Source organism: Carcharodon carcharias, chromosome 2 (assembly GCF_017639515.1).
Source record: "Carcharodon carcharias isolate sCarCar2 chromosome 2, sCarCar2.pri, whole genome shotgun sequence".
NCBI lineage: Eukaryota > Metazoa > Chordata > Chondrichthyes > Lamniformes > Lamnidae > Carcharodon > Carcharodon carcharias.
In genome coordinates, this window is record NC_054468.1 from 218,339,438 (window position 1) to 218,363,243 (window position 23,806).

General features: G+C 44.1%; 1 protein-coding gene across 3 annotated transcripts in view; it reads left to right on the forward strand.

Moving 5' to 3' along the window:
- The window catches only part of crim1 (cysteine rich transmembrane BMP regulator 1 (chordin-like)), a 212,504-nt gene that overhangs the window by 152,524 nt on the left and 36,174 nt on the right, over positions 1 to 23,806 (forward strand). For all 3 annotated transcript variants that reach the window (XM_041215149.1, XM_041215158.1, XM_041215167.1), the window contains one exon: positions 16,049 to 16,177. In XM_041215149.1, coding sequence (XP_041071083.1) covers positions 16,049 to 16,177 — 129 coding nt within the window. The remainder of the gene's footprint in view (positions 1 to 16,048; positions 16,178 to 23,806) is intronic.

The following is a 23,806-nucleotide window of genomic DNA, read 5'->3' on the forward strand; positions in this document are numbered from 1 at the left end:
TTGTAACTTTTTTTTACTGCATTATGGCACTTTCTCCATTGGAAAAACACTGTAACGCATTTGAACAAATACACAAGGCTGCTCATTGTAAGTGTCGACTTAACTTTAAAGGATAGATTCCCTACATTACAGTACAGCACCTAATAGTGGCATTTGAATGTGTGGAAACACTCTACACCTTTCAAACTGTTCCAGATTCCTCAGAAGGTTTTCATTTTCTTCAAGAACTGTCAAACCTGATGTACTTTTAATGACTTTCCAAAGCTCCGCACCATCTGGTGAGAATAGTGTGCAGAAGGAAATCCGATTTTCATCCTTCATTTAAAATGGAGAACCCAACCTCAGCAGGGGAGGTGCACACACTCAGCACTCCCAAACTGCAAGAAGCCCAGAGGAAAATGGCACGGGATCAGGAATGCGGAGAAAAATCCGATTTCCTCAAAAAAAAACCCCTAAATGTTGCCATACGCACACCGAAATGCACCTCCGTACATAGACAAAAATTCAGCTTCTGGTCTCTATCTAAAATGATATAGAGGACCTGGGGAAGGTGCAAAAAGGACTCGCTTGAATGATACCAGAATTGAGAGGTTATGAGGGGTGACCTGATAGAGGACTAAAAGGGATTAATAGGGTAGACATAGAGACGTAGACGTAATATCTGAGTGTAGAACCCATGTCATTTGATCTCGAGATAGTGTGTGTAAATGGGGCAGAGATTGTGGAACAAAGTGTACATGGGCTCCTGAACAAGAAGAAATGCAATAACGCTAATAGAGTAAATAGCCTCACGGCGACTGGTAGTGATCCACTTGTTACTTGTCAGGCTCCTTCCTGGAGCGTTTCACACAGAATAAAATTTCAAGTGTCTTGGTATCTTCAGTAGTTAAGTGTCCCAATCATAGCTAGACAGCCAGTGGTCCCGGTGTTGCAAATCAGTGAAGGTCGGTCTATTATTCAACCTTCAGGAGAAATCCAAGTTTAGCAATGGAAGGCAACGCTCACCTGTGAACCCAGCTGGGAAAGAAAGACTTGCATTTATATCACGCTTTTTATGACATCTTCTCAGGGCGTCCCAAAGCACTGTGCAGCCAGTGAAGTACTTTTCTTGAAGTAGTCTCTGTTGTCATGTAGGAAACACGACAGCCAATCTGCTTATAGCAAGCTCCTGCAAACTGCAACATGAAACGACCAGGTAACCTGTGTTTTTAAGCAATGATGGTTGAGGGATTAGATGCACTAAATATAAACTTGCTTCCCTTATCTAAGCTTGGGTGAGTTTTCCCCACTTGACTGTCGTGTACAGCAGAGAAAGCTTGACTTCTTAATGGTGCCCCCTCCCTAGCCAAACCCCCTCCCCAGCAAAAGCCCATCCAGCTCCAGCTGCCTGGTCACATGAAAGCACTGATATCATCAGATGTCACAGACCACCCCTGCCTCTGGCTGGCCTTCCCAAGGCTCATGCCATGTACAGCAACCATCAAGAGGCAAAGCAGAGAGAGAGCGAGATAATAAATCCAAAGTTAGCATGACCCAAATTCTTTGGAGGAACTCCGGATGGGTGGTGTCGTTACATTCCAGCTTTGAAATCTTCTCGTGGCAAGTAAATATCTCAAGCTGTAAGATTTTTATTTGTAGTCTCTGAGAGCAGAGTGCCTGATGTCACCTGATATACACTGAGAAGTACAGAACAGAGAGCTCTGAGTGCAATCAAATGCCAACATAGACACACACAAAAAAAGAGCAATTCTGACCTGTCAGTTCTAGGAATCAATGCAATCTTAGCAACATTTTCCAGAGTTGAGGCAGATACATCATCACTGAATGGGACCCACACGTTTATATTTAAGCACTAAGTAACAGAAACTCAATCCAGGTAAAGCAACATTCTAGTGGGTGCTTGAGCATGTGGGAAGCAGAATCGGAGTCATTTTAGAGATTTTTTAAAAATAGAAAGGTATTTGACACCCTAATGTTTGCTTTCTTATAATTCAATTCAGTGCAGTAAAAGAAAAATCGCTTATAATAGAAATCCTTTGTAACAATTGTCTTGAAATACAGATCTTTTATCCCTATTGTCTTATTTGGTAGAGTCCCTTAAAGCAAAATTGGTTGAAGCAAATTATTACTCATTAGCACCTTCATTGCCAATATAATGAAACCCAGACCCACTGACCATTTAAAACACCTTTCAAGTTCCAGTTAGCCTTGGTCACATGCACCCAGTCTGTGCCACCTGCTGTTCAGTTTCCCTTGGTGCTAATACTCATGTCCAGTTTAGTGAGACAGTACTGCTTACATTGCATGAAGTAAAAGTTAAGTACTTGCAACTCCCAACATCTTCTTAGTGATATGTTTACTGACTGGTTTTGGTCTTAAAATTGGAGCTGGCCTGGGTCTTAGACACACTATTAAATTGAGGGATCAGAACACTAGCTGTGTGAACTTTTGAGATGACCTCTAAAAAGCCATTCATTGTCATGATTGTCATCATGGGAGACGTGTTTCGCACCCCTTTGTCCCACCTAACTGCTGTGTGTAGAGGGTCACCATGCGGCGTTTGTCTGCGTATCAGTCATTGCATTTCAAAAGTAATTCATTGTTTGACGTACTTCAAGATGTTTTTACATGATAAGGTGCTGTATAATAGAGGTGTTATTGTAATAGATTGCAGGAAACTGGCTCACTGAAAAATGATATAAACAAATCTCCAAAAATAGTATTGGAAAGAAGAGTTGAAGATATTGACGGCACAAATTGAAGCATGAAAATAGTTAAATTTCAAATATTTTCACATGATTAAAAAGCCTATTAGTCTTTTTCTTTTGATGGATGAAATTTGTGCTCATCAAGATGTGAAAGAAGTTAAACACTGGAAAATAGAACCATGTCCCATTTCATTGTCAGTCAGTATCAAAGACACCCAGGAACCCCCAACAATGTGCCTCAACTTCAGAAGAGCACCTGCTCCTGAACTAATGTGGCATTTGAACTGCCCCCCCTCCCCCTCCCAGCAGCCATTCTCTCACCATGCTGGCAATTTGTGTCTGATTCAACAAGAACAACAACTTATATTTACCTAGCACCTATAATGTTATGAAACATCCCAAGGGGCACCACAGGAGCATTATAAAACAAAATATGACACCCAGCCACCTAAGGAGATATTAAATTAAATGACCGAAAGCTTGGTCAAAGAGGTAGGTATTAAGAAGTGCCTTAAAGGAGGTAAGCGAGGTTGAGAGATGTAGGGAGGGAATTCCAGAGCTTGGGCCTAGGCAACTGAAGGCGTGGCCACCAGTGCTGGAGTAAATATAATTGGGAATGCACAGGAGGCTGAAATTGGAGGAGCGCAGATATTTCAAAGAGTTGTAGGATTGGCAGAGATTACAGAGGTAGGGAGGGACAAGGCCATGGAGGGATTTGAAAACAAAAATTCAGAAGAATCTTCTTCTGAAGATGTGGTAGCATAGTGGTGACTCTTGTAGCTTCCTTTCTGAAAATTTTCCTCAGTGCTGTTAATATCCTCTTAATTTCTGTTGATTCTTTTTTGGATATCTTAGCTGAAATACTGACTATTAACCATTTAATCCAGGAGTCACTGGCTGGGAGGAATGACTGACCCTGACAGATAGTTCAGGACATCAGACTTCTATAACTCAAACTGAAATCGTGCCAATTTAAGGGCTTCTCTTCAAAGGAACGAACAATGGGTCTGTGGAAGTTTCAGGATGTGGGAGAGGACTTGGGATGTCAGCCGGCCAGGCTTGAATGAGGAAGATGTTAGGATAGATGAATACCCCAGAGTGTTGCTAAATTCCCTTGGGAATTGAGCAATGCATATGTAGAGACCAAGAGAGGGTATATGGTGTAGAAGGGCTGGGCTTGATGGACAAAATGACCATTCCCTCAACTATGCTTTACTATATCAAGATGGTGGAATTATATCAGTGTCAGCACTCCCAGGTGCCTGCCTGCCATTGGGTCAGTTGAGGCCCTTAAGTGGTCATTAAGGGCTTCTTCCCTCCACTGCTTGTATACCTTGGTGGCCTGACTATGGCCTGAAAAAGGGGGTGGTGGGAAGGAACTGGTAACCCCCTCCCAGGCCCTCTCAATCCACCCCCACCCCAACCATCCCCTAAACCCACTTCCCTTCACCAGGACCTGCCTGACTGGCACCGATGAGCTCAGCCCACTCACCTCTCTTCCAGACCTGCTCCATCATTGATGCTCTAGGGACTGCTGATCGACTGGCACCTCTTAGAGGGAGGACATCCTGCCCCAGGGGGCGGAAGCCACAACCTCAGGCTTACAACCTAATTGCCTGTGCCACGTAAAACTCAGTCGTGGTTTCCTGGGCTCACCCTGACTTTTCAGCTAGTGGGCAGGTCCGCTATTTCCGCATGAAATTCCGGCCAATGAATTACCATTTTTCTTACTATTGGTGAGCTGACATGGAGCACAGTCCAGATAGTTGGTCACTGCTCACATCTACCACTGTTAAGAATGTCATTAACCAGAAGCCTTGGTACAGAAGCAGGTGTCTAAGAGGTGAGTTTTAAGGAGGATCTTAAAGAAAGAGAGGGAGGTGGAGAAGCAAAATTGTTTAGGCAGGGAATTCCAGAGCATGGGACCTAGGCAGCTGAGGGATTTTTTGACAAATAATGGTGAGGTGAAGGAGGCAGGTGCACAAGAGGCTGGAGCCAGCAGAACCTACAGTTCAGGGAGGGGCTGGGATGTAGAACTGGAGGAGTTTACAGAGTTAGGGAGGATGAGGTCTTGAAGGGATTTAAATACAAGGATGAATATGTCCTGTTCTTTCATGAGACTGCTGTGATGGTTGAAGACAAACTATGGATATTAGTCATTTTCTGCTAGCAGTTCCGATGTGAGTTTGAGACATAGATCAATGATGAACTTGGTGCAGGGTAGTACACAGACAGGAGAGTTCTAGATGAGCCATGGTTTAACGAGGCTGAATGCTGGATGGCCAACCAGGAGAGGATTGTAATAGCTGGGTCTGGAGGTGATAAAAGACATGAATGCAACATCTGATGAATAAATGTTTGCTGGAAAAAACTGAATTTCTAACAGATTCCATATCATCTCAATTTTTAAAAATCACAATAAGTTGACGCAAAATTAGCCCTTGGAAGTTGTGCACATTTTTTTGCATTTGCTTCCACAAGGCCAATATATAATAGTGAGTTCCTAATGCTAAGGGACAGTCAAGGTGAGGGGTTGCCATGGATACAGCAAGCAGACAAATGGGGACCAAAAAAAACTTTTAAATTGCTTTTAGCTCACAGGTAATGGTTCTATACCAGATATTATCTCCTTTCTATATGCAAAATAAATTCCATGCTCCTTGAATGTGAGATAAGAATGTGTTGCTCATTGCACTAGACTGCATACACTATATAAATTACGCACACATACACATTGCTGAAGAAATCCTACATATCACTGAAGAATTCAATCTCCAAAACAATTCACTCTGTTTAATCCCTCTGAAACCCTTACAACATAAGGGCACACATACACGCACTCACAATTGTGCACGCACACCACAAGCACATGTGCACGCACACACAACACACAAACACACAAGTATATACATGCAGAACCTAAGTTTCCCCTGCTTCAGTAGTTCAGGGCAATGCACTCAACCTTGCAAGACTACTGACATGAGCACTACTACAATCAGCTATTGAGAAACCTGCATAGCTCACATTCCAGAGGGCTTGGTCTCAGTAAATAACTGCACCCCTGAAAGTAGGAGGATCATGGAGAGAGGAAAAGTCATGTTGGGAGGTGTGTGTGAGGTGGGTGGGTAGAAACAAATAGGATTAGATTGACACATTCTCCCCTAGGACCAATGAGTTCTGTTTCTCTTCTCCGATCCCCTCTGAGATCTGTGCTGTTTTCCTACCCATCATCCGCTCGTGCACTGGTTTCGCCCACTACCAGAGTGCAGCAGTCAGAGGAGATTAGATTGTATGGCCTGTGTAGGGCTTTTTTTTTCCAAGCTTAGCTACTGTTTGTCTATTCAACTGCACGGAAGCCTGGCAATGATTCTGGCTTTATTTGTTGAGTCTTGTCTGATGAAGTGAAAAGGGCAGATACTCTTTTTTTTATGTCTGCATTTTTTTGCGAAATTATTTCCATTGTCCTCCGCTTGCAGCTCATTTAATCACAGGCATGCATATAAAAAAAATGAACAGGGTTTGAATCTGCACCTTGACACACAAAAAGCTACTCAAGCCTGTCCACAAACAATCAGCCTGCAGACAGGTCCTGTATCCTCTGGGAAAAGCAGCTATGAGCTTTGATTCTCCCAGCCTTTCAGTTCCTGGCTGTGGTGTCAGCCATGGCTCAGAAAGTAGCATTCTTGCTTCTGAGTAAGAAGGTTGTGGGCTCAATAATAGGTTGAGGATAACCGACTGACACTTAATTGTGGTACTGAGGGATTCCTGCACTGTCAGAGGTGCACAGCCCCATCTGTCTGCACAGATAGCGGATTGTACAGCATTATTTGAAGAAGACTACCAGGGGAGTCCTGCCCGTACTCAGGCTGGTCCCTAAACCAATATAACTCCAACAGGTTCAGTTTATTATCACGCTGCTCTTTACAGGAGTTTGCTCTGTGCAAATTAGTTGCCACATTTCCTACATTGCAATAGTGCCCCACTCCAAAAGTACTTCATTAACTGTAAAGTGTTTTGGGATGTCCTGGGGCCATCAAGGCACTATATAAATGTAAGTATTTTGTGCCTTGTGCTCCTGGCAGCATTAATGGGTTTTGCCTTTTTAAGACTGGGCTCCCATTCATTATTGATATTTGAGCCATGTCTGTCTAAAATTCAGAAATACTTTCCATAATAAGGAACCATCTGTAACAAGCCATAATGCCCTCCCACTTTGTAGAAGCATGTCACTTTTTTTAAGAATGAAAAGTTGTTGGAGGAGGTGGAGGACGTTGGAATAATTACACTCACCAGTAGTGTCATGGGATTCTTACCACAGTTCCACATGCCAAGAGGACTTGATCATTTTTTGTGGCTTGAGAAAATCAGAGGGTCATTCGTATAATGAGATAGAGCAGAGCAAGGCCATTCTGCACAGCCTCTTTGGGAGAGCTATCCAGTTAGTTCCACTTCCCTACTCTTTCCTCATAGCCGTGCAATTTTTTCCACTTCGAAATGTTTATCCTATTCCTTTTTGAAAGTCACTACTTAACCTCCTTCCATCACGCTTTCAGGCCGTGCAATCTAAATCATAACTCACTGCATACATTTCTTTTGCTTCTCACCTCACCTCTAGTTCTTCTGGCAATCATCTTAAATCTGCATGCTCTACTCACCGAGCCTTCTGTCATGGAAAACAATTTCGCCTTACTTGCTCCATCAAAACCCTTAATGATCACAAACACCACTCTCAAATTTCCCCTTAACCTTCTCTGCTCCAAGGAGAACGGCTCCAGTTTCTCCAGTCTCCACATAACTGAAGCCTTTTATCCCTGGGACTAGTCCAGTAAATCCACCATGTACCCTCTATAAGGCCTTGACATCCTTCCGAAACTGAGGTTCCCAGAATTGGACACACAATCCTCCAGCTGGGGCCTAACCAGTGTTTTAGAACGGTTCAGCATAACTGCCTTGGTTTTGCACTCTCTAGGCTCGATTTTAACTCTGCACGTGAATGGGTTTTGGGTGTGTTAAAATCTTGCCCTTTGCCCCTATTTATAAAGCCAAAGGCTTCGTACAACTTTTTTTAACAGCCTTCCCAACCTGTCCTGCCAACCAACTACTCTAAACCTAATGATATTGTGATCACTGTTTTTCAAATGATCCGCACTGAAACATACTTCACTTGCCTCTCTTCATTCCCCAGAACTAGACTGCACTGCTTCCTTCCTTGCTGGACTGGAAACGTTCTGATCAAGAAGATTCTCTTTGCCCTTTACACTGCTATTTTCCTGGTCTATATAGGATAACTGAAGTTTACTTTTATCACACAACTCTAAAATTCTTGCATCTTTCTGAAATTTACCTGCAAATTTGCTCCTTCTCATTGTTTTGGTGGTCTATTATTATAGTACACCCAGCAGCATAATAGCTCCTGTATTGTCCCTTAATTCTAACCAAATAGGTTCTGTCTTCAAACACTCAAGTACACCATTCATTTCTAGTGCTGCAACAGTATCGTTGCTCAATATTGTTACATCTCCTTGCTTTTTTCTTCCCTGCCTTTCCTTGCTGCATTTTACCCAGGACTATTATGTTCCTGTTCCTCCCCTTGCTTGCGCCATGTCTTCCTTATTGCCACTATATTATAATCCCATGTAGCTACTTGTGCTTGCAGCTCACTAACTTTATTTATTACAGTCCTTACCTTTCCGCATTTGCGCTCAAAACCCACCTCAGCCTGCCTCACATTTCCATGTGTCCAATCACTCCTCTTCCTGAACTACTCTTTCCTCTAATGCTTCTCGTCTTCCCCAGTCCTCTGCGCATCTTGTATCGCTGCTCTAATGCTCTGTGCTAATGCCCCTCCCCCTACCAAATTATTTTTAAACCCCCTCCCTCAGCATTAGTCAACCTTCCCACGAGGACATTTGTTCCAACCCTTTTGAGTTGCAATCCAGCTGTTGTTTATTGGCCCCTTCTGCCCCCAAGCTGCTGCCCAAGGGGGCAGTCAAAGTATCGACAATGGACCACAACCACTTTCCCAAGAGGAGAATCTTGTGGTTCAGAGAAATGAAAAAGAGAAGAATATTGAAATCCCCCCCCCCACCCACAACTCCACCGCCACTGCTCCCCATCCATCAGCCAAAACAAAAACGCACTTGAGACACCAGTCTCCACTCTTTAGCATCCCGTCCCACCTCAAGCCAACTACTCCTGGGACTTTAGTGAAAATTAGGCTGAGATGGTACATCAGTGAGCAATCATGAATCGCTCAATGCCTAGTCTTTGCCCTTGTTGTGGTGACAGTCTTGTTCCAATTTACTAGTTCAGGGTCATTCAAAAATGTGTGGTGCTCTAGCAGTTGCTCATTTGTTAAGATGATTGTCCAATGTGGTAATAATGTGCCACAAGCCACGGCAGATGGTGAAATTTGAATTCCATAAAAAAAATCTGGAATTAAAAGTCTGATGACGACCATGAAACCATTGCCAAAACCCACCTGGTTCACTAATGTCCTTTAGGGAAGGAAATCTGCCATCCTTACCTGGTCTGGCCTACATGTGACTCCAGACCCACAGCAATGTGGTTGACTCTTAAGTGCCAGTGACGCCCACGTCCACGAATGAATTTTTAAAAACCTATCCTGGGATGTCATTCGGGGCATTAAAGTTACGTATATTTGCTGAGGTAGGGAATCAGAAAAGCTTGCCTGGAGTTCTATGCCTGATCGAGATCTGTGGAGTTCTTTACCACAGGGGGCTGCAGAGGCTGGGTCATTAAGTATATTCAAGACTGAGATAGACAGATTTTTAATCAGTAAGGGAAGCAAGGGTAATGGGGAAAAGGCAGGAAAGTAGAGTTGAGGATTATCAGATCAGCCATGATCTCATTGAATGGCGGAGCAGACTCGATGGGCTGAATGGCCTACTTCTGCTCCTATGTCTTATGGAACTGTGAATGATTTTTAAGACAGGGAGCTAAGAAACATACACACACATACTTGCCCATACAGTACACAAGCAGATGATGAATTGTGAGTGTTTCATCTCACCAAGCCCATAAAGTGACTGGTGCCTAGCTGGCTGGTGATGTAGTCCTGATTACTCCCAGCAGTCTAACTGCAAGAACCTTGCAGAAAATTTCCCCATTCTCAGAGGGATTCGTCACCACAGCCCCCCAGCTCCCTTGGGGTACTCAGATTGTTTCCCATGTGAAATATGACAGAAAGGCTCAAAGGCCCTTCCTGAATCTCCCTCTTCCTCCCTCCACATCCTACTTTGCAGTTTTCCTGTCCCTCACCCAAGTTTGAAATGTAGGGTGACTGGTTTTGTTGTAGCTACTTCTTTGTTGATTGGACCTGTTCACTTTTTTTTTGACTTGTCTATTTGCACCGATTGTAGTTCCTGATTTGTCAGTTTTAGTCAAAGGTAGGAAGAAGGATGAGCCAATCACATTGCTTGTGTGGTAAACAATGGGTGATGTAGCAGTCAGTGGGTGTTGTTATGATGTGGGTAATCTGGGCACATACGTTAGATAGATAGATAAGTAGGTTATTTTTAAAATACTAATATTACAAATAAGAATGGGAGCCAAATTAGCACACGAGGAAGTAACCCTTCAAGAATGTCGAACTCAAATTGAGATTTAGACGTCAACACATATTGACTTTTGCTCTTTTTAACCACATCATGTTGATACTCAATCTCACTTTAGCAAGCGGGTCCCCTCAAGGGTCTGTATCTCGTGTTGCTTCTCATTTTCAAAGTTAAGTGATAAAAAACATGCCTAACTTCACCTCCGGCTACGAGAGATTGGCTGTGCCAGATGATTAATAGCTGGAATAAGCTGAACTCTGCTGCGTCCCCGTCACATTTAGCAGCTGGTGCAGAAATGCTACTGTGGGGCTGCAGAGGATTATCCAACGCTGTGAAGTTGAAGCTCCGGCCCTAGGTTATTTTGACATTTCAGAACAATGCCTTTTGCAGATAGGCTGGGTGTGTGTCTGTGTATGCGGGTGAGGGGGCATGGAGGTGGGTGAGGGGGGGTGGGGGGCACAGACACAGTTGGGAAGCTGCTTCTCCAGTCTCAACGCTGACCCTCCCACCCCCAGTTGAGCTTCAAACTCAACACCTGCTTTTAGTTTCCATGGCAACTGTGAGCAGCCTAGACTGCCTTTGACCTTGAACTGGAATCATCCTCTGACTGAAAACAATCAAGGCCAAGAGAGGCTTTGCACAATGAGAGGCTCTCCTGCCAAGGAATTTTAGATACCTGGGATACTGCAGCCTGATTAGAGTGGTGCGGTGAGTGCTCAGATATCTGAAAAAATGGGAAGAATGTTACACATGAGAGGCAGAAAAGCTGATGGAATGCTTTCTCGGGATAAAATGGAAAGTTGTGCAAGAGAGTTTCAAATGGCATTTCTTTTTTTCCACTCTCCTGCCTGAAGTTTTATTTATACTTTACAACCCTCCCTTTTTCTCAACAAACTCCAGACTATTCAACGGCCAAGAGGCTTAGTAATTCTCAATTTTCGGGTCTTTATCAATGTTGTTCTTAAGCTGACATGTAAATTTGTATTGCCTTTTAACTTACTATCCAATTGATATGTGTGTGTAGGTGCTCTAAAATTCTTCCCCCAGAAAATACAATTATTAGTAACATGGTTATTGGCCACAGCCCAAAGTTAAGCCTTCAGCCCTGGAGGAAACTGCTTATCAACTCATAAATAGGCCACATGTCCAGCTGATGTTTTTGCTTTGGTGGAGTGGAGCCTGTAACTAAGCGAATGCATTTTCAAAGTTGACCATTTTAGATAACATAGGCTCCTCAAGGCCATTCTTAATTGACACATCTTGCGCCCCCTGTAACAATAATTCTAAAAGTCCCATCCACAGTCCCCAAAAGCCAGTTGCCAACAGAATCAGCTGGCCCCCTGCCTGTCACGGAGCCAGGCATGGGCCTGATATTAACTCTGTGTAAGTGAATGTGTTTTGAGTGAGTTAAAATCGGCCCAGAGTTAGGAGATCTTAAAGCTAAGTGTCAAACAATGCCACCTATTTGGAGACTTAGAATAGACTGTATGATATATAGAAAAGACTATTGAATAGCCCCTTCCCCATAGTGTCTGACTGATCAACTAACTTAATTGCCTGGTATCTGTTTCATTCTTGTACTGGTGGAGTGTAAGCACAGCCCTAATTAACCTATCGTTTTTAAGAAATTGAAGCATCAGAAGCCATGAAATGAGTAAGGTCTGTTCTGTCCAACCAGCTCATTCTCTGCACATGTCGTACACCATTTGCTGCATCAACAATTCTGCCCTGCCCAAATACAAAAGCAAAGTACTACAGATGTTATGAAATCTGAAATGAAAACAGAAAATGCTCTGCAGATCAGGCAGCCGCTGTGGAGAGAGAAGTGGAGCCAACATTTCAAGTCCATGATCCTGCTTCAGAATTTTTTTACCCGCTGGAGCAGGATCCAGTCTTTGGTTTGAGATATTAAACTGAGGTTCCATTTGGCCTCTTGGGCAGATGGAAGAGATTCCATGGCGCTTTTTGAAGATGAGCAAGACAGTTCTCCCAGTACCCTGATCACAATTCATCCCTCAACAGACATCACTGAAACAGATTATCTGGTCGGTTATTCCACTGCTATTTGCGGGATCTTGCTGTGCACAAATTGCCAGTTGCTTTTCCCTAAATTACATCAGTGGCAGTAGTTCATTGGCAATGAGGTGCTTCTGAGCATCTTGCTGTCCTGAAAGTTGTTTCTTAATCTCGGCTGCCCCCCTGCCCCGCCCCCCCCATATAAAATTCTATATAGGCGGATTGATTAGAGCCATCCCATTTGGTCTGATGACTTTCTGCTGAACAGTGTTACAAACAATGAAGTTCTCCTACTGAATTCGCAGACAGAAGTTTGTACGACATTAGACCTTACCTACATCAACCTGACAAGTGTCCAATTCTGTACGACTATGGAATTTACCCTTAGGGTGGATCTGGTTAAAACCAATCCAGATTTGGGATTCCTAGCTTGACCCAATTTCATGCTCTTCCACTGGTTAGTCTGCTGGATGTTGACTGAAGCCAATTGCTTACAAAGTTAAGCCACGATGGAAGCCTTAGCTCTGAATAAAAAAATGGCATTCAAAATTCCATTATTGGCCTGCTGGAGATTAATTAAATGGCATTTTTTGATTGTAACCAGGTGCACCATCATTTTCTTTGTTTTTCAAAATCCTTTGTTAATTTTATGCTGAAACTGTAGTGCTCCTGCCACCCATAGCCAGCTAGTGATAAATGGGCTGTGCCTGTGATCTTTGACACTCTGGCCTCCATGAGTTTCAGTCCAGGAGACATTCCTTCCATGGTAAATAGCCATTGAGTACAGCTTGAAATGTGAAATATGCTCCCTGCACTGAGGTTTTGGCAGGTTTACTTACAGTACAGTAATAAAAAAGAAAGGATCAGGACAATTCAATCAATTTGTTTGGCTAAGTGGAATAAAGTCCTGTTAATTTTTAAATCAGATTTGACTTGAATTCGTATCACTCTCACAGGGTTTGACACAACTCCAAAAGTCTCACAATGCCTCAGCTATTTGTGATTCCCCTACCCCCCCCCCAAACCTTTCCTTTATTTTTTTGAGCAGACATCTGGTACTATATGAATGTTCTGAGTAAGCTTTTACACTGCTGCAGTGCCACCTTTAACATGGGGTAATGTGGTGGTGTGTTACAGTTCACTCCCAGGGAGGCCAAATTGCTGTGACAACATGCACTTTTTACATGCATGTTGTAGTCTGAGGCTATGGGTTGTGTGACAGTAGAGGCTCCAACATTCTTTCCATCACATGGCTGACCAGGATTCTGTCCCGCTCTTACTCTCTGTCATTGGTGTCTGTTGGAAGGATTGGCAAGGTGATACCCAACCGGCTTGGCCACATTATGAATGCACTTCCCGTGGCCTTCAAGTCCTGGAGTGTGCCTTGAACCCTGAGCTTCCCACTCAAAGACCGGGTGCTACCCACTGCATCACAAGACCTCCTTATGGGATAGTGCGCAATACTTTAATACCAAACTCTCTGTCCAGTCCAGGCTGGGAATTTAGCGAAACAGACGAAGACATTTCCCGTTAGGAGAGGATTTTGGTTCTCATCTTTCAGGGAGGACTGCTGTTTGTAGAAGGAATACACAGTTCAGAAAGAAAGACTTGCATTTATATATCATCTTTCACAACATCCGTACGACCCAAAGCACTTTAAGCTGATGAGGTGCTTTGAAGCACAGACACTGGTGTAATGTAGGATATGTCGCAGCCAGTCTGTGCACAGCAAGCTCCCACAAGCAGCAACGTGATAATGACCAGATAATCTGGCTTTTTTGCAATGTTGGTTAAGGGATAAATATTTACTAGGACATCAGAGATAACCCCACTGCTTTCCTTTGAAATAGTGTAATGGAATCTTTTGCGTGAACCAGAAAGGGCCTCAGTTCAACATCTCATCTGAAAGACAACACCTCCAGCAGTGCCACACTTCCTCAGTACTGCACTAGAGTGCCAGACTAGACTTTTTTGATCAAGTCCTAGACTAGAGTGTGAACTCTGAGGCTAGAGTGCCACCAATTGAGCAATGCTAACACCTTCATAAGGTGAAAGCAACATAGGCACTATACACTAAGGGAACAAGAGAAGGCCATTCAGCCCCTTGAGCCTTTCCACCGTTCAGTTAGATTATGGCTGATCTGTATCTTAACTCCATCTAATTAACCATTGCTGTGTAAAAACATCTTCTGTTGCTCTATTTCTTTTGTGTTAATGCCATAACTGGTTATAGCAAACTATGTCTCCTTCACTATATATACTGGTAGCTCCTTTCAATCCACTTAAGTTTAGTTCAGCCAATTGTTTGTAGATGCACAGCACATCTGCACCCTTGGCCATATGATTATTATTAATGTCGCTTATATTTATAAAGCTCCATATCACGTGAAAATGGCTCAAAGCCCTTCACGCAATGAATTCCCTATGAAGTGCAGAAACTGTTGCTATGCAGGCAAATGTGGCCATTCTGTGTGGCAACATCCCACAAACAACAGTAGAATAAGTGGTGAAGCAATGTATTTTTTTCATTGTATTGATTTTGTTAACCTCTGGTCTTGACTTTCTTCATTTGTGAGCTTACAAAGTGAGTAGCAGTAAGCTGTTTGACGATAGGAACATTAAAAATGAACCCATCCATGTTCACCAATCAATCTGCACAAGGGTAAAATGCGCACGCACAATTGCATCAGGTGTCATATGGTAACAGTCAGGCTGAGAAGCACTGGTTGACATTTATTGCTCATCCTCACCCTGAGTCCAACTATAGCACACCAGCTTTGCTTGATTGAGATCAGCTATCTCATCACAGACCAGGGATGAGCACGGGACTTCCCCTCGTCTGTATGGTTCAATGCACACAACACAGTCTTCAGTTTCTAATTGAACCCTGGAGTGCTCGCTAAAGGCCTGTATGTGAATACTTATCCTCATTCATCAGGAGCAAGAAAAAGAAAGACGGAAAGATCATAACAATAGCCAAAATAGGAAGCCAGCACAATCCAAAAGGATCCTTCGCCCTATGATTCCCTGATGACCTCCATATACACTCAGTTGTCAGCTGCAGAAATGCAGGGCCCTTGTAAATTGAAAGTTTTGAGAAAATGGCGTTGGATGTAAAAAATAAAATAACTAGGACGCACTATGAAAGGAGGTACTTCCCAACAAATGATGCATCCTTAATGGAATGTTGCCCTGTTAGCTGAGGCACAAGCAAGTGCAATTAATTTTTTAAAAAATTTCACTGATATTCTGCTTTATCACTTTGAAATGTCTCAGAGTACTTTATACATTTAATTAGTTTTGAAGTGCAGTGATCGTCGCAAACAAATGTAAAAGTACTCTGCTCCGAATATGGCCCATAAACAGGCAGAGAGATGAATGAGCCATCCATCTGATCTCATGGGTGGCTGTGGTTTCGGCGGTAGTTGTTGATACTGAGGGTTGAGCCTGCTCTTCAAATAGGACTGTAGAGGATCTTTAAACTTCATTGGAACAAGCAAACAGCACCTTCCATTTAAAGTGTCATCCAAAGATCAGTGCCTCAGGCAATTTAGTGTCACTTCGGTGCTGCAGAGCCTAAATTATCTACTTGAACCTATGACTTTCTGATCCCTGAGTGTGAGCTCTGCCAAATATGCCAAGCTGGCTATAAAAAAAGGAAGAGTGATGTATACAAACTTTTCTAACACCTCTCTTCCCCCCCTCTCTCTCTCTCTCCCTCTCTCTGGCATTCCTCCACTGCTGCAGAGCCAACATACATCACCATTGGACCTCCGATATGCGAGCTGCTAATCAACTGCACCCTGACAGAGAGAGACTGTATCTATGGCTTCAAACTGGACCACAGTGGATGCCGCACATGTCAATGCAAAACCAGTGAGTACGGCCTTCCTCATTCTGCTCAACATCTGTCAGCTGGTGTGTGTGTGTGTGTGTGTGTCAGATAGCAACAAGGATTCAGTCTGCGTTGCCACCTGAATCTACTAAAAGGGTTTATAAATAGGATTTCCCCACTGTGTGATATGATAAATATCACCAGAAGTGTGGCTGATGCAAATGATTCACAAGTGGGTTAAGGCAGCCACACAAGTAGAAATATTGATCGCAGTACACTGTTGCCCATGACATATTCAATTTATAACATTTTTGCAGTGCGGCTTCAGACAGAGGGAAAAGATACTTTAGAAAAAGCAATTCAATTGAACCTCCTCCATTGTGACACTATTGCTGTGGTCCCGTGCCAGGAAAACGCCTCTTCTTTTCTTCCATTTTCTGTTGGTGTTTTCTCACGTAATCTCATTGACAGGAACTGCAGAGTGCAGTGATATCTTATTTACTCCGTGCTGCATTCCATGTATTTATGCTTTAAATGTGAAAAATAAAAGTAGAATCCCTTAGCCTTGCTGCACCGGTGACACCACTACCGGGAGACATTCCTGGGTGCCACTGAGCAGCTGCATTTGCATTCCAGGCCTCTTGTGTGTCCTCTGATACTAGGCGGCTTTTGCAAGACTCTCAGGCCGATTTTGAAATCATAAAAGTCGTGCCTTTATATTGCTCCTTTCACAACCTCAAGATGTTGAAAAGCACCTCGCAGCCAATTAGGTTTTTTTTAAAAGCGTAGTCACTGTTGAGGGGGGTCTTGTGGTGCAGTGATAGGGTCCCTCCCTCTGGGCTAGAAGCTCCGGGTTTAAGACTCACTTCAGGATTTGATGGCCATGGAAGGTGCGTTCAAAACATGGCCAAACCGGTCAATTATCAACATTTTCATGTAAATCCTTCCAATGTGCCTGATGTCGGGTGGTAAGAGCAGGAGCGTTCCCTGGTCAGCAGTCCTTCAGAAGGCAGAGGCAAACCACTGCAGTACTTTGCCAAGCATAATCATGGATCAGCCTAATGGAAGCCCATGGTCGCCAACACCCTCTGAGGTCATGATACCCAAAGGAGGAAGAGTCACCATTGTCATGGCTTAGCACTGTACAGTGGAGGCTCCCTGAGGAACTCTCGTGATAGGCCGAGCCTCCAATGCTAGTCAGGGAGGAGGACTTTATTTAAGGGTTACTATGCCAACAGGAACACTGAAGCTCTAAAGTAATGTTTCTGGTATTAGGGTTCAACTTGTCCCTTTACGATTAAAAGGAGCAGTTTCAGCAGCAAGAACCACTCAGGATTCTGAAATGACTCAGTAATTTATCCAGTGAATAATTAGGTCACTTGAAACCATGAAGCTCCAAGCTTGATCCCTGGTTTACATTAACTTGGCTGACCTCAGTAATAGCAAATTATGCTGCAATTGATCTTAGCATCTCTGTGCTAGGGAAGGGAAAAATTGGACCAGAAACTGCTGCTGAAAGTAAATAGAACAGCCCCAGAAAACTCCTGGGTAAGGGGGCAATTGAATTCAACTAGGATGCTGCCCCCGTGGTCAAATAGCTTGCTGACACTGGAAGGATGATCACAGGTATAGATACTGGATGGCCCTCTATGACCCCCACGTAGAACTACAACAGGGAGAGAAGTATGGAAAATGCATCAGGGAAACACTTGGCCCTCCACAATTTAAACGCACAAGAACCCCAGCAGCACACCCTGGTGTAGCACCACGAGCATGTGGAAGGTGAATAGTATTTAATGGGCTTAAACCTGCCACAGGTACAAGAGAAGCTGCTACCTTTTCTCCTCCATTATTTTAGAGGAAAGAGCAGGTCTATTAAAAATCCTTCCCCTACCTTCGGCTTTCTTTCTCCTGCCGTGTTTAATCCTGCCTCTTCTCCCTCTGAACAAGGAATACTAAGTATTTTTCAGGCTGTACATAACCCAAAGCCAGAATTTTTTTGTTCAACAAGCAGGCTTCAAAGACCCAATAAAAATTCCACTTGCCACATTGTTATGGAAAAAGTGTATTCTCACCATGCATTTTGTTAATTAGCCTGCTGGCAGGTCATTAAAAGCTGAGTCATTATAAACATTTGGGTCAGGGGCTACAATTAAGCGATCAAAGGTGGGTTATGTTTTCTTTTTTAAAAAAATCCTTTAGCATGTTTAACATAATTGTCTCTCTGTTGAGACTGTACAGTTAAAGGGTTTTTTTTTTCTAAAGTGAGTAAACTGCTGAAGGCAAGGGGCCACATCCCACAGTCTCAGGATATAATGGAGATTCAAAGGGGTAAGGAAGATAAATCAAGATGTCATCGTTCAGTGAAAGGGACCAGGCAAAGCAAGGATGAGCTTTCTTTAAATCTGTTCCCAGATTGTGTTGCCGATCCCAAGTCCTGAGAAGGCGAAGATGAGAGTTCTCCTTGACCCGGTGCAGTACTTCTGTTAATGCTGTTCCCATGATGGTGTTAGATAGGGAATTCCAGGGTGTGTGGCCTGCATTTACTGGAGTGCTTCGAAGGAATCACATGTGCTGTGGATAAAGGGGAACCAGTGGATGTACTGCACTTAGATTTCCAGAAGGCATTTGATAAAGTGTCACATCAAAGATCATTGCAGAAAATAAAAGCTCATGGTGTGGCGGGTAATGTATTGGCATGGATCAAATATTGGCTAGCTAATAGGAAGCAGACAGTTGGCATAAGTGGGTCTTTTTCTGGTTGGCAGGATGTGATGAGTGGTGTGCCACAGGGATCAGTGCTGGGACCTCAACTTTTTACAATTTACATAAATGACTTGGATGAAGGGACCGAAGGAATAGTTGCTACATTTGCTGACGACACATAGATAGGTAGGAAAGTAAATTGTGACATAGGTTAAGTGAATGGGCAAAGGTCTGGCAAATGGAGCATAATGTAGGAAAATGTGAAATTGTTCATTTTGGCAGGAAGAATAAAAAAGAAGCTTATTATATAAATGGTGAGAGATTGCAGAGTTCTGAGATTCAGAGGGATCTGGGTGTTCTAGTCCATGAATCACAAAAGGCTAGTATGCAGGTACAGCAGGAAATTAGGAAAGCTAATAGAATGTTGTCATTTATTGTGAAGGGAATTGATTACAAAAGTAGGAAGGTTATGCTTCAGTTGTGCAGGGCACTGGTGAGACCACAACTGGAGTACTGTGTACAGTACTGATCTCCTTATTTAAGAAAAGATGCAAATATGTTAGAAGCAGTTGAGAGAAGGTTCACTAAACTAATACCAGGAATGAGCAGATGGTCTTATGAGGAAAAGTTAGACAGGTTAGGATTGTATCCACTGGAATTTAGAAGAGTAAGAGGCAACTTGATTGAAACCTTTAAGATCCTGAAGGGTCTTGACAGGGTGGATGTGGAGACGGTGTGTCCTCTTGTGGGAGATCTAGAACTAGGGGTCACTGTTTAAAAATAAGGCGTCGCTCATTTAAGACAGAGATGAGAAATTTTTTTCACTCAGAGGGTCGTGAGTTTTTGGAACTCTCTTCCTCAAAAGGCAGTGAAAGCAGAGTCTTTGAATACCTTTAAGGCAGAGCTAGATATATTTTTGATTAACAAGGGGGTGAAAGGTTATTGGGGGTAGGCAGGAATGTGGGGTTGAGGCTACATTCAGACCGGCCATGATTTTATCAGATGGCGGAGCAGCCTCCAGGGGCCGAGTGGCCTAGTCATGCTCCTAATTCGTATGTTCATATGGGAACCTACAGGTGATGGTGTTCCGATTAAGTTGCTGCTCTTGCCATGGTAGAAGGCCTGGGGAGTCAGTGGCATTGTGGTAATGTCACTAGACTAGTGATTGTTATGGCACAGCCAATGGTAAATGCTGAGCTGTTCAATTCCCAGAGGGAAACTTGAAACAACTGTCACAACTAATTTTCACTTTGTATAAATTTCGAGATAATGCCTTGAATTCAGTAGTAATAAGACCACCAAGTCTTATAGGCTTTCATAAAACTACATTAAACGTTTATTAATAGGAAAGATCATTTTAAATGCATACATAGATCTACAAATTGCTACTATGATAACTTCTAAATCCCCTACTCAATCTAACTCCCAGTTACACTTTCATTAAGGCAACAGTAAGATACAGAAAGACCTAGGCCAAGAATCATGATACCCTGAACAAGTCGACTTCCAAGTTAGTTTTCTTAATTTCAGCCCTTTGAAGATGGCAGCTTGGAGCATAGATGCTGAAGGCTTTTCATACTTGTAAGATCTTAAAAATGGCTTCCTTACAAACAGTCTTCTCTCCTTTATACATATCTAACTCTTTGAATGCAATTACCCATTGTTTCACTATGTCTTTGGACTGATAATAAAACCCTCTCATAGCACTAAGTTTTACCAGTAATCTTTGGGAAAAATAAACACACTGGGCAAAATTTTTAGCTCGGTGGGCAAGAAGGCATGAGCCCGACCCGCTCGAGCATAAAACGATGCGCCTTGATGTCAGGCGAGCATCCTGATGTCAACGTGCAGTTGCGCGATATTTCCTTCGGCTGGTGCATGCAGCAGCACACCCGCCAGCAATTAAAGGATCAATTGAACAGAATTTTTCGCTGCCCATCCAAACTTAAGGTTGGCAGGCAAACGAAAAGGCCAAGCGGCCTTTGCACTTTTCAGGAGCCCTCATCCTCATTGGGCAGGATGAGGTTTCCTAAAGCAAATAAAAATAAAATTAAAAATTAACTATTTAATTAATAACATGTCCCTGTTCATGTGACAGAGTCACATGAAGGGACATGTTTTGTTACATTCTTGATTGCTTTATTGATTTTTTTGAAAATGCTTCATCTCCCCGAGGCAGCTCTGTGCCTCAGGGAGATTATCAAGCGCGCGCGGGCATGCATGCACAAAGTTCGTGATCACCCCTCCTGTACTCCTCCCCTCGTCCACACAGGCAGCGCTGCCACTGGTGGGGGGGGGGGGGGGGCTGGGCCTTAATTGGTCCGCCAGCGTGAAATCGACTCCCAGTCTCGATCACGGGCAACCGTCAGCTTGAAGACCACCCCCGCCTGCCCCTGCCGAGCCCGTCCGACAAGGGTGAAATTCCGCCCACTGTTTCTAAACTTCAGCTGGCTAGGTGACACATTTCAACCCTCCTGTGTAAATAATCCAGTCTGGTTTATTTCAAAAAGCAAATGTTTCCTTGACACCTATGTTTCTAAACTTCCCTGTGTTTATCTAATTAACATTTCAAACCTAACCTCTCTTCTTAGATCAAAGCACCCAGACTAGCTGCCTCTAATTCAATTAAATCTCACACACACACACACTCTAACTCTATTTTACAATAAATTCCAGTCACATTACGAGAATTATTATTTCTTCTTGACGGTGATCCAGAGACCAAAGTGAATTCTCTGGGGGACATGGGTTCATATCCCATCAGGGCCTGCGGTGGAATTTAAAATCAACAATTTCAGCAATGGTGACCATGAACCCTTTGAAGTAAAAACCCACCAGGTTTATTAATTTAGGGAAGGAGATCTGCTGTCCTGATCTGGCCTGACCTACTTGGGACTCCAGGTCCACTGCAGCGTGGTTGACTCTTAACTGCCCTATGAAATGGCCTAGCAAGCCACTCAGTTTGTAGGGCAATTAGGGTTGGGCAGCAAATGCTGGCCTTGCCAGTGACGCCCACATTCCACGAAGGAATTTTTTTTTAAAGTACAATTGTTGGTGCGGTGCATCCTGCATATCATGCATGCTGCAGCCACAGGGCACCTGTGATATTATGCTACAAAAGCAAAAAAAAAAATAATCCGCCAGGATAGGAAACAGTTCTGCGTTCATTTATGTTTGTTTTGTTCATTCATGGGATGTGACCATCACTGGCAAGGCCAGCATTTATTGCCCATTCTTAATTGCCCTTGAGAAGGTGGTGGTGGGTCTGCTGTTCCCCCACAGGATGGGCAGAATTTTTAGGTCGGCGTGCGGGTGCATCCGGACGCGGAATCCGGACTGATGTCATCCCGGGCTCGCATAATATTTCGGTTAGCGGGCGCGCGCAAGTGTTGGGATGAGGTTTAAATTTTTAAAAAGACCTACGGGCGGAATTTCCATCCTGTCTATTGTTCGGGTGACTGATTCTGACCCATGATGCATTTTTTTCTGGACGTTAACGTCTTTATTCAATTGCTTTGAAGCCTTCAGCTCCCTGAGGCAGCTCCCTGTCCTTCAGGGAGCCTTCATTCCGCTCTCGCCCACGCCCGCACTTGGGTCAGCACCCGCCCTCCTCCCGACCCCCCACCCCAGCTGCACTGAGCATTTCAGCGTGCGGCTGGGGGCTGATCGCTGGCGGTAGCCCATTCCCCCGTTGCTCGCGGGACCGGCCAACCGCACCCACCTGCCGACCTTAAAATCCTGCCTGATGAGTTTTTCGACATTAGCAGGTTTGTCTGGGGATGGTGTTAATAGACAATGGCCGGAATTTTCCAGGCCCGTTGGCGTCAGGCATCATGGGCGCGGGGAGGGGGAGTGGGGGGAGGGATGGAGACAGGACAATATGGCAGGAAAGCACAGCGGGATAATCCGGTTGGTGCCCATGGCTGGGCGTGAACCTGATTTGCATCCCAGTAGTGGGATGCAAAGTAAGGCCCAACCAGAATCGTCCCCACTTGCCAGATTTACCGTCACGCCAGCGGGAAAACACGCCCGCCCAGAACATGTCTGGACAAGTGTGACGTGCAGAAGCCGGGACTTACCATTAGGGCCTTGCTCAGATTGAGCTCATCCGAGGAGCAGAAGATGCTGGATCCCTACAGCTACCAGACCCTGGAAGAACATGTGCATCGTATGCTGGGTGGATCCCCATGGACATGGCTCCTTCACGAAGCAGCTCATAGAAGGTGGGAGGTCTCCGCTGATGCTTTGGGTCTACCTCAGAACATCACGTTCTTGGCCATGGGCTGCTACAGATGATCAGAGATGGGGAGAGAAAGGTTCAGCTGTCAGTGTGAGAGGAAGGTGTAGCAGGGGTGGTGGGAGAGGAAGGTCTAGGTGTGACTGGGAAAGGAAGGTATATTGGGCAGTGGGGGGAAGAGTGGGGGTTGAGGGGGGCGGGTGGTGAGGTGTCACTAAATTTGGGGTCTGGCATCTTCTTTGCTTTCAGGGCCATCTGTCACCTGGAGTAGTGCTGGGTCTGTAGGCACGAAGTAGGCTGCGCACTGGTGCACTTCAAATATGGCACCCGGATTGAGGGAGTGCTGAGATCGTGGTGTGGTGGGCAAATTCGAGACCACCTGCCAGCAAATGTTTCCCGTGAATGAATTATTAGTGAGGCGGGACGCGCTGGACAATGTTACGATAGGCGCAAAAATCTGACATTGCGGCCAGTTGGTAAAACAACTTTTTTCCCGTCTGCTACTGCACGTTGTGCAAATCTGGGACGGTTCCGCCCTATGTAGAGACTTTCCTTCAATAAGGCAGCGAGAAGGTCATTTCAGCTGCTCTTTTGCAATTCAACTAAGAAATTAACCTGAGTTCCCACCGGCCTGTTCAGATGGGCTTAGAAGATACCATGCCACTAACTGAAAAAGAGTAATCAGTTCTCCCAGCATTCACTAACCATTTTCCCTCAATCAAGACTA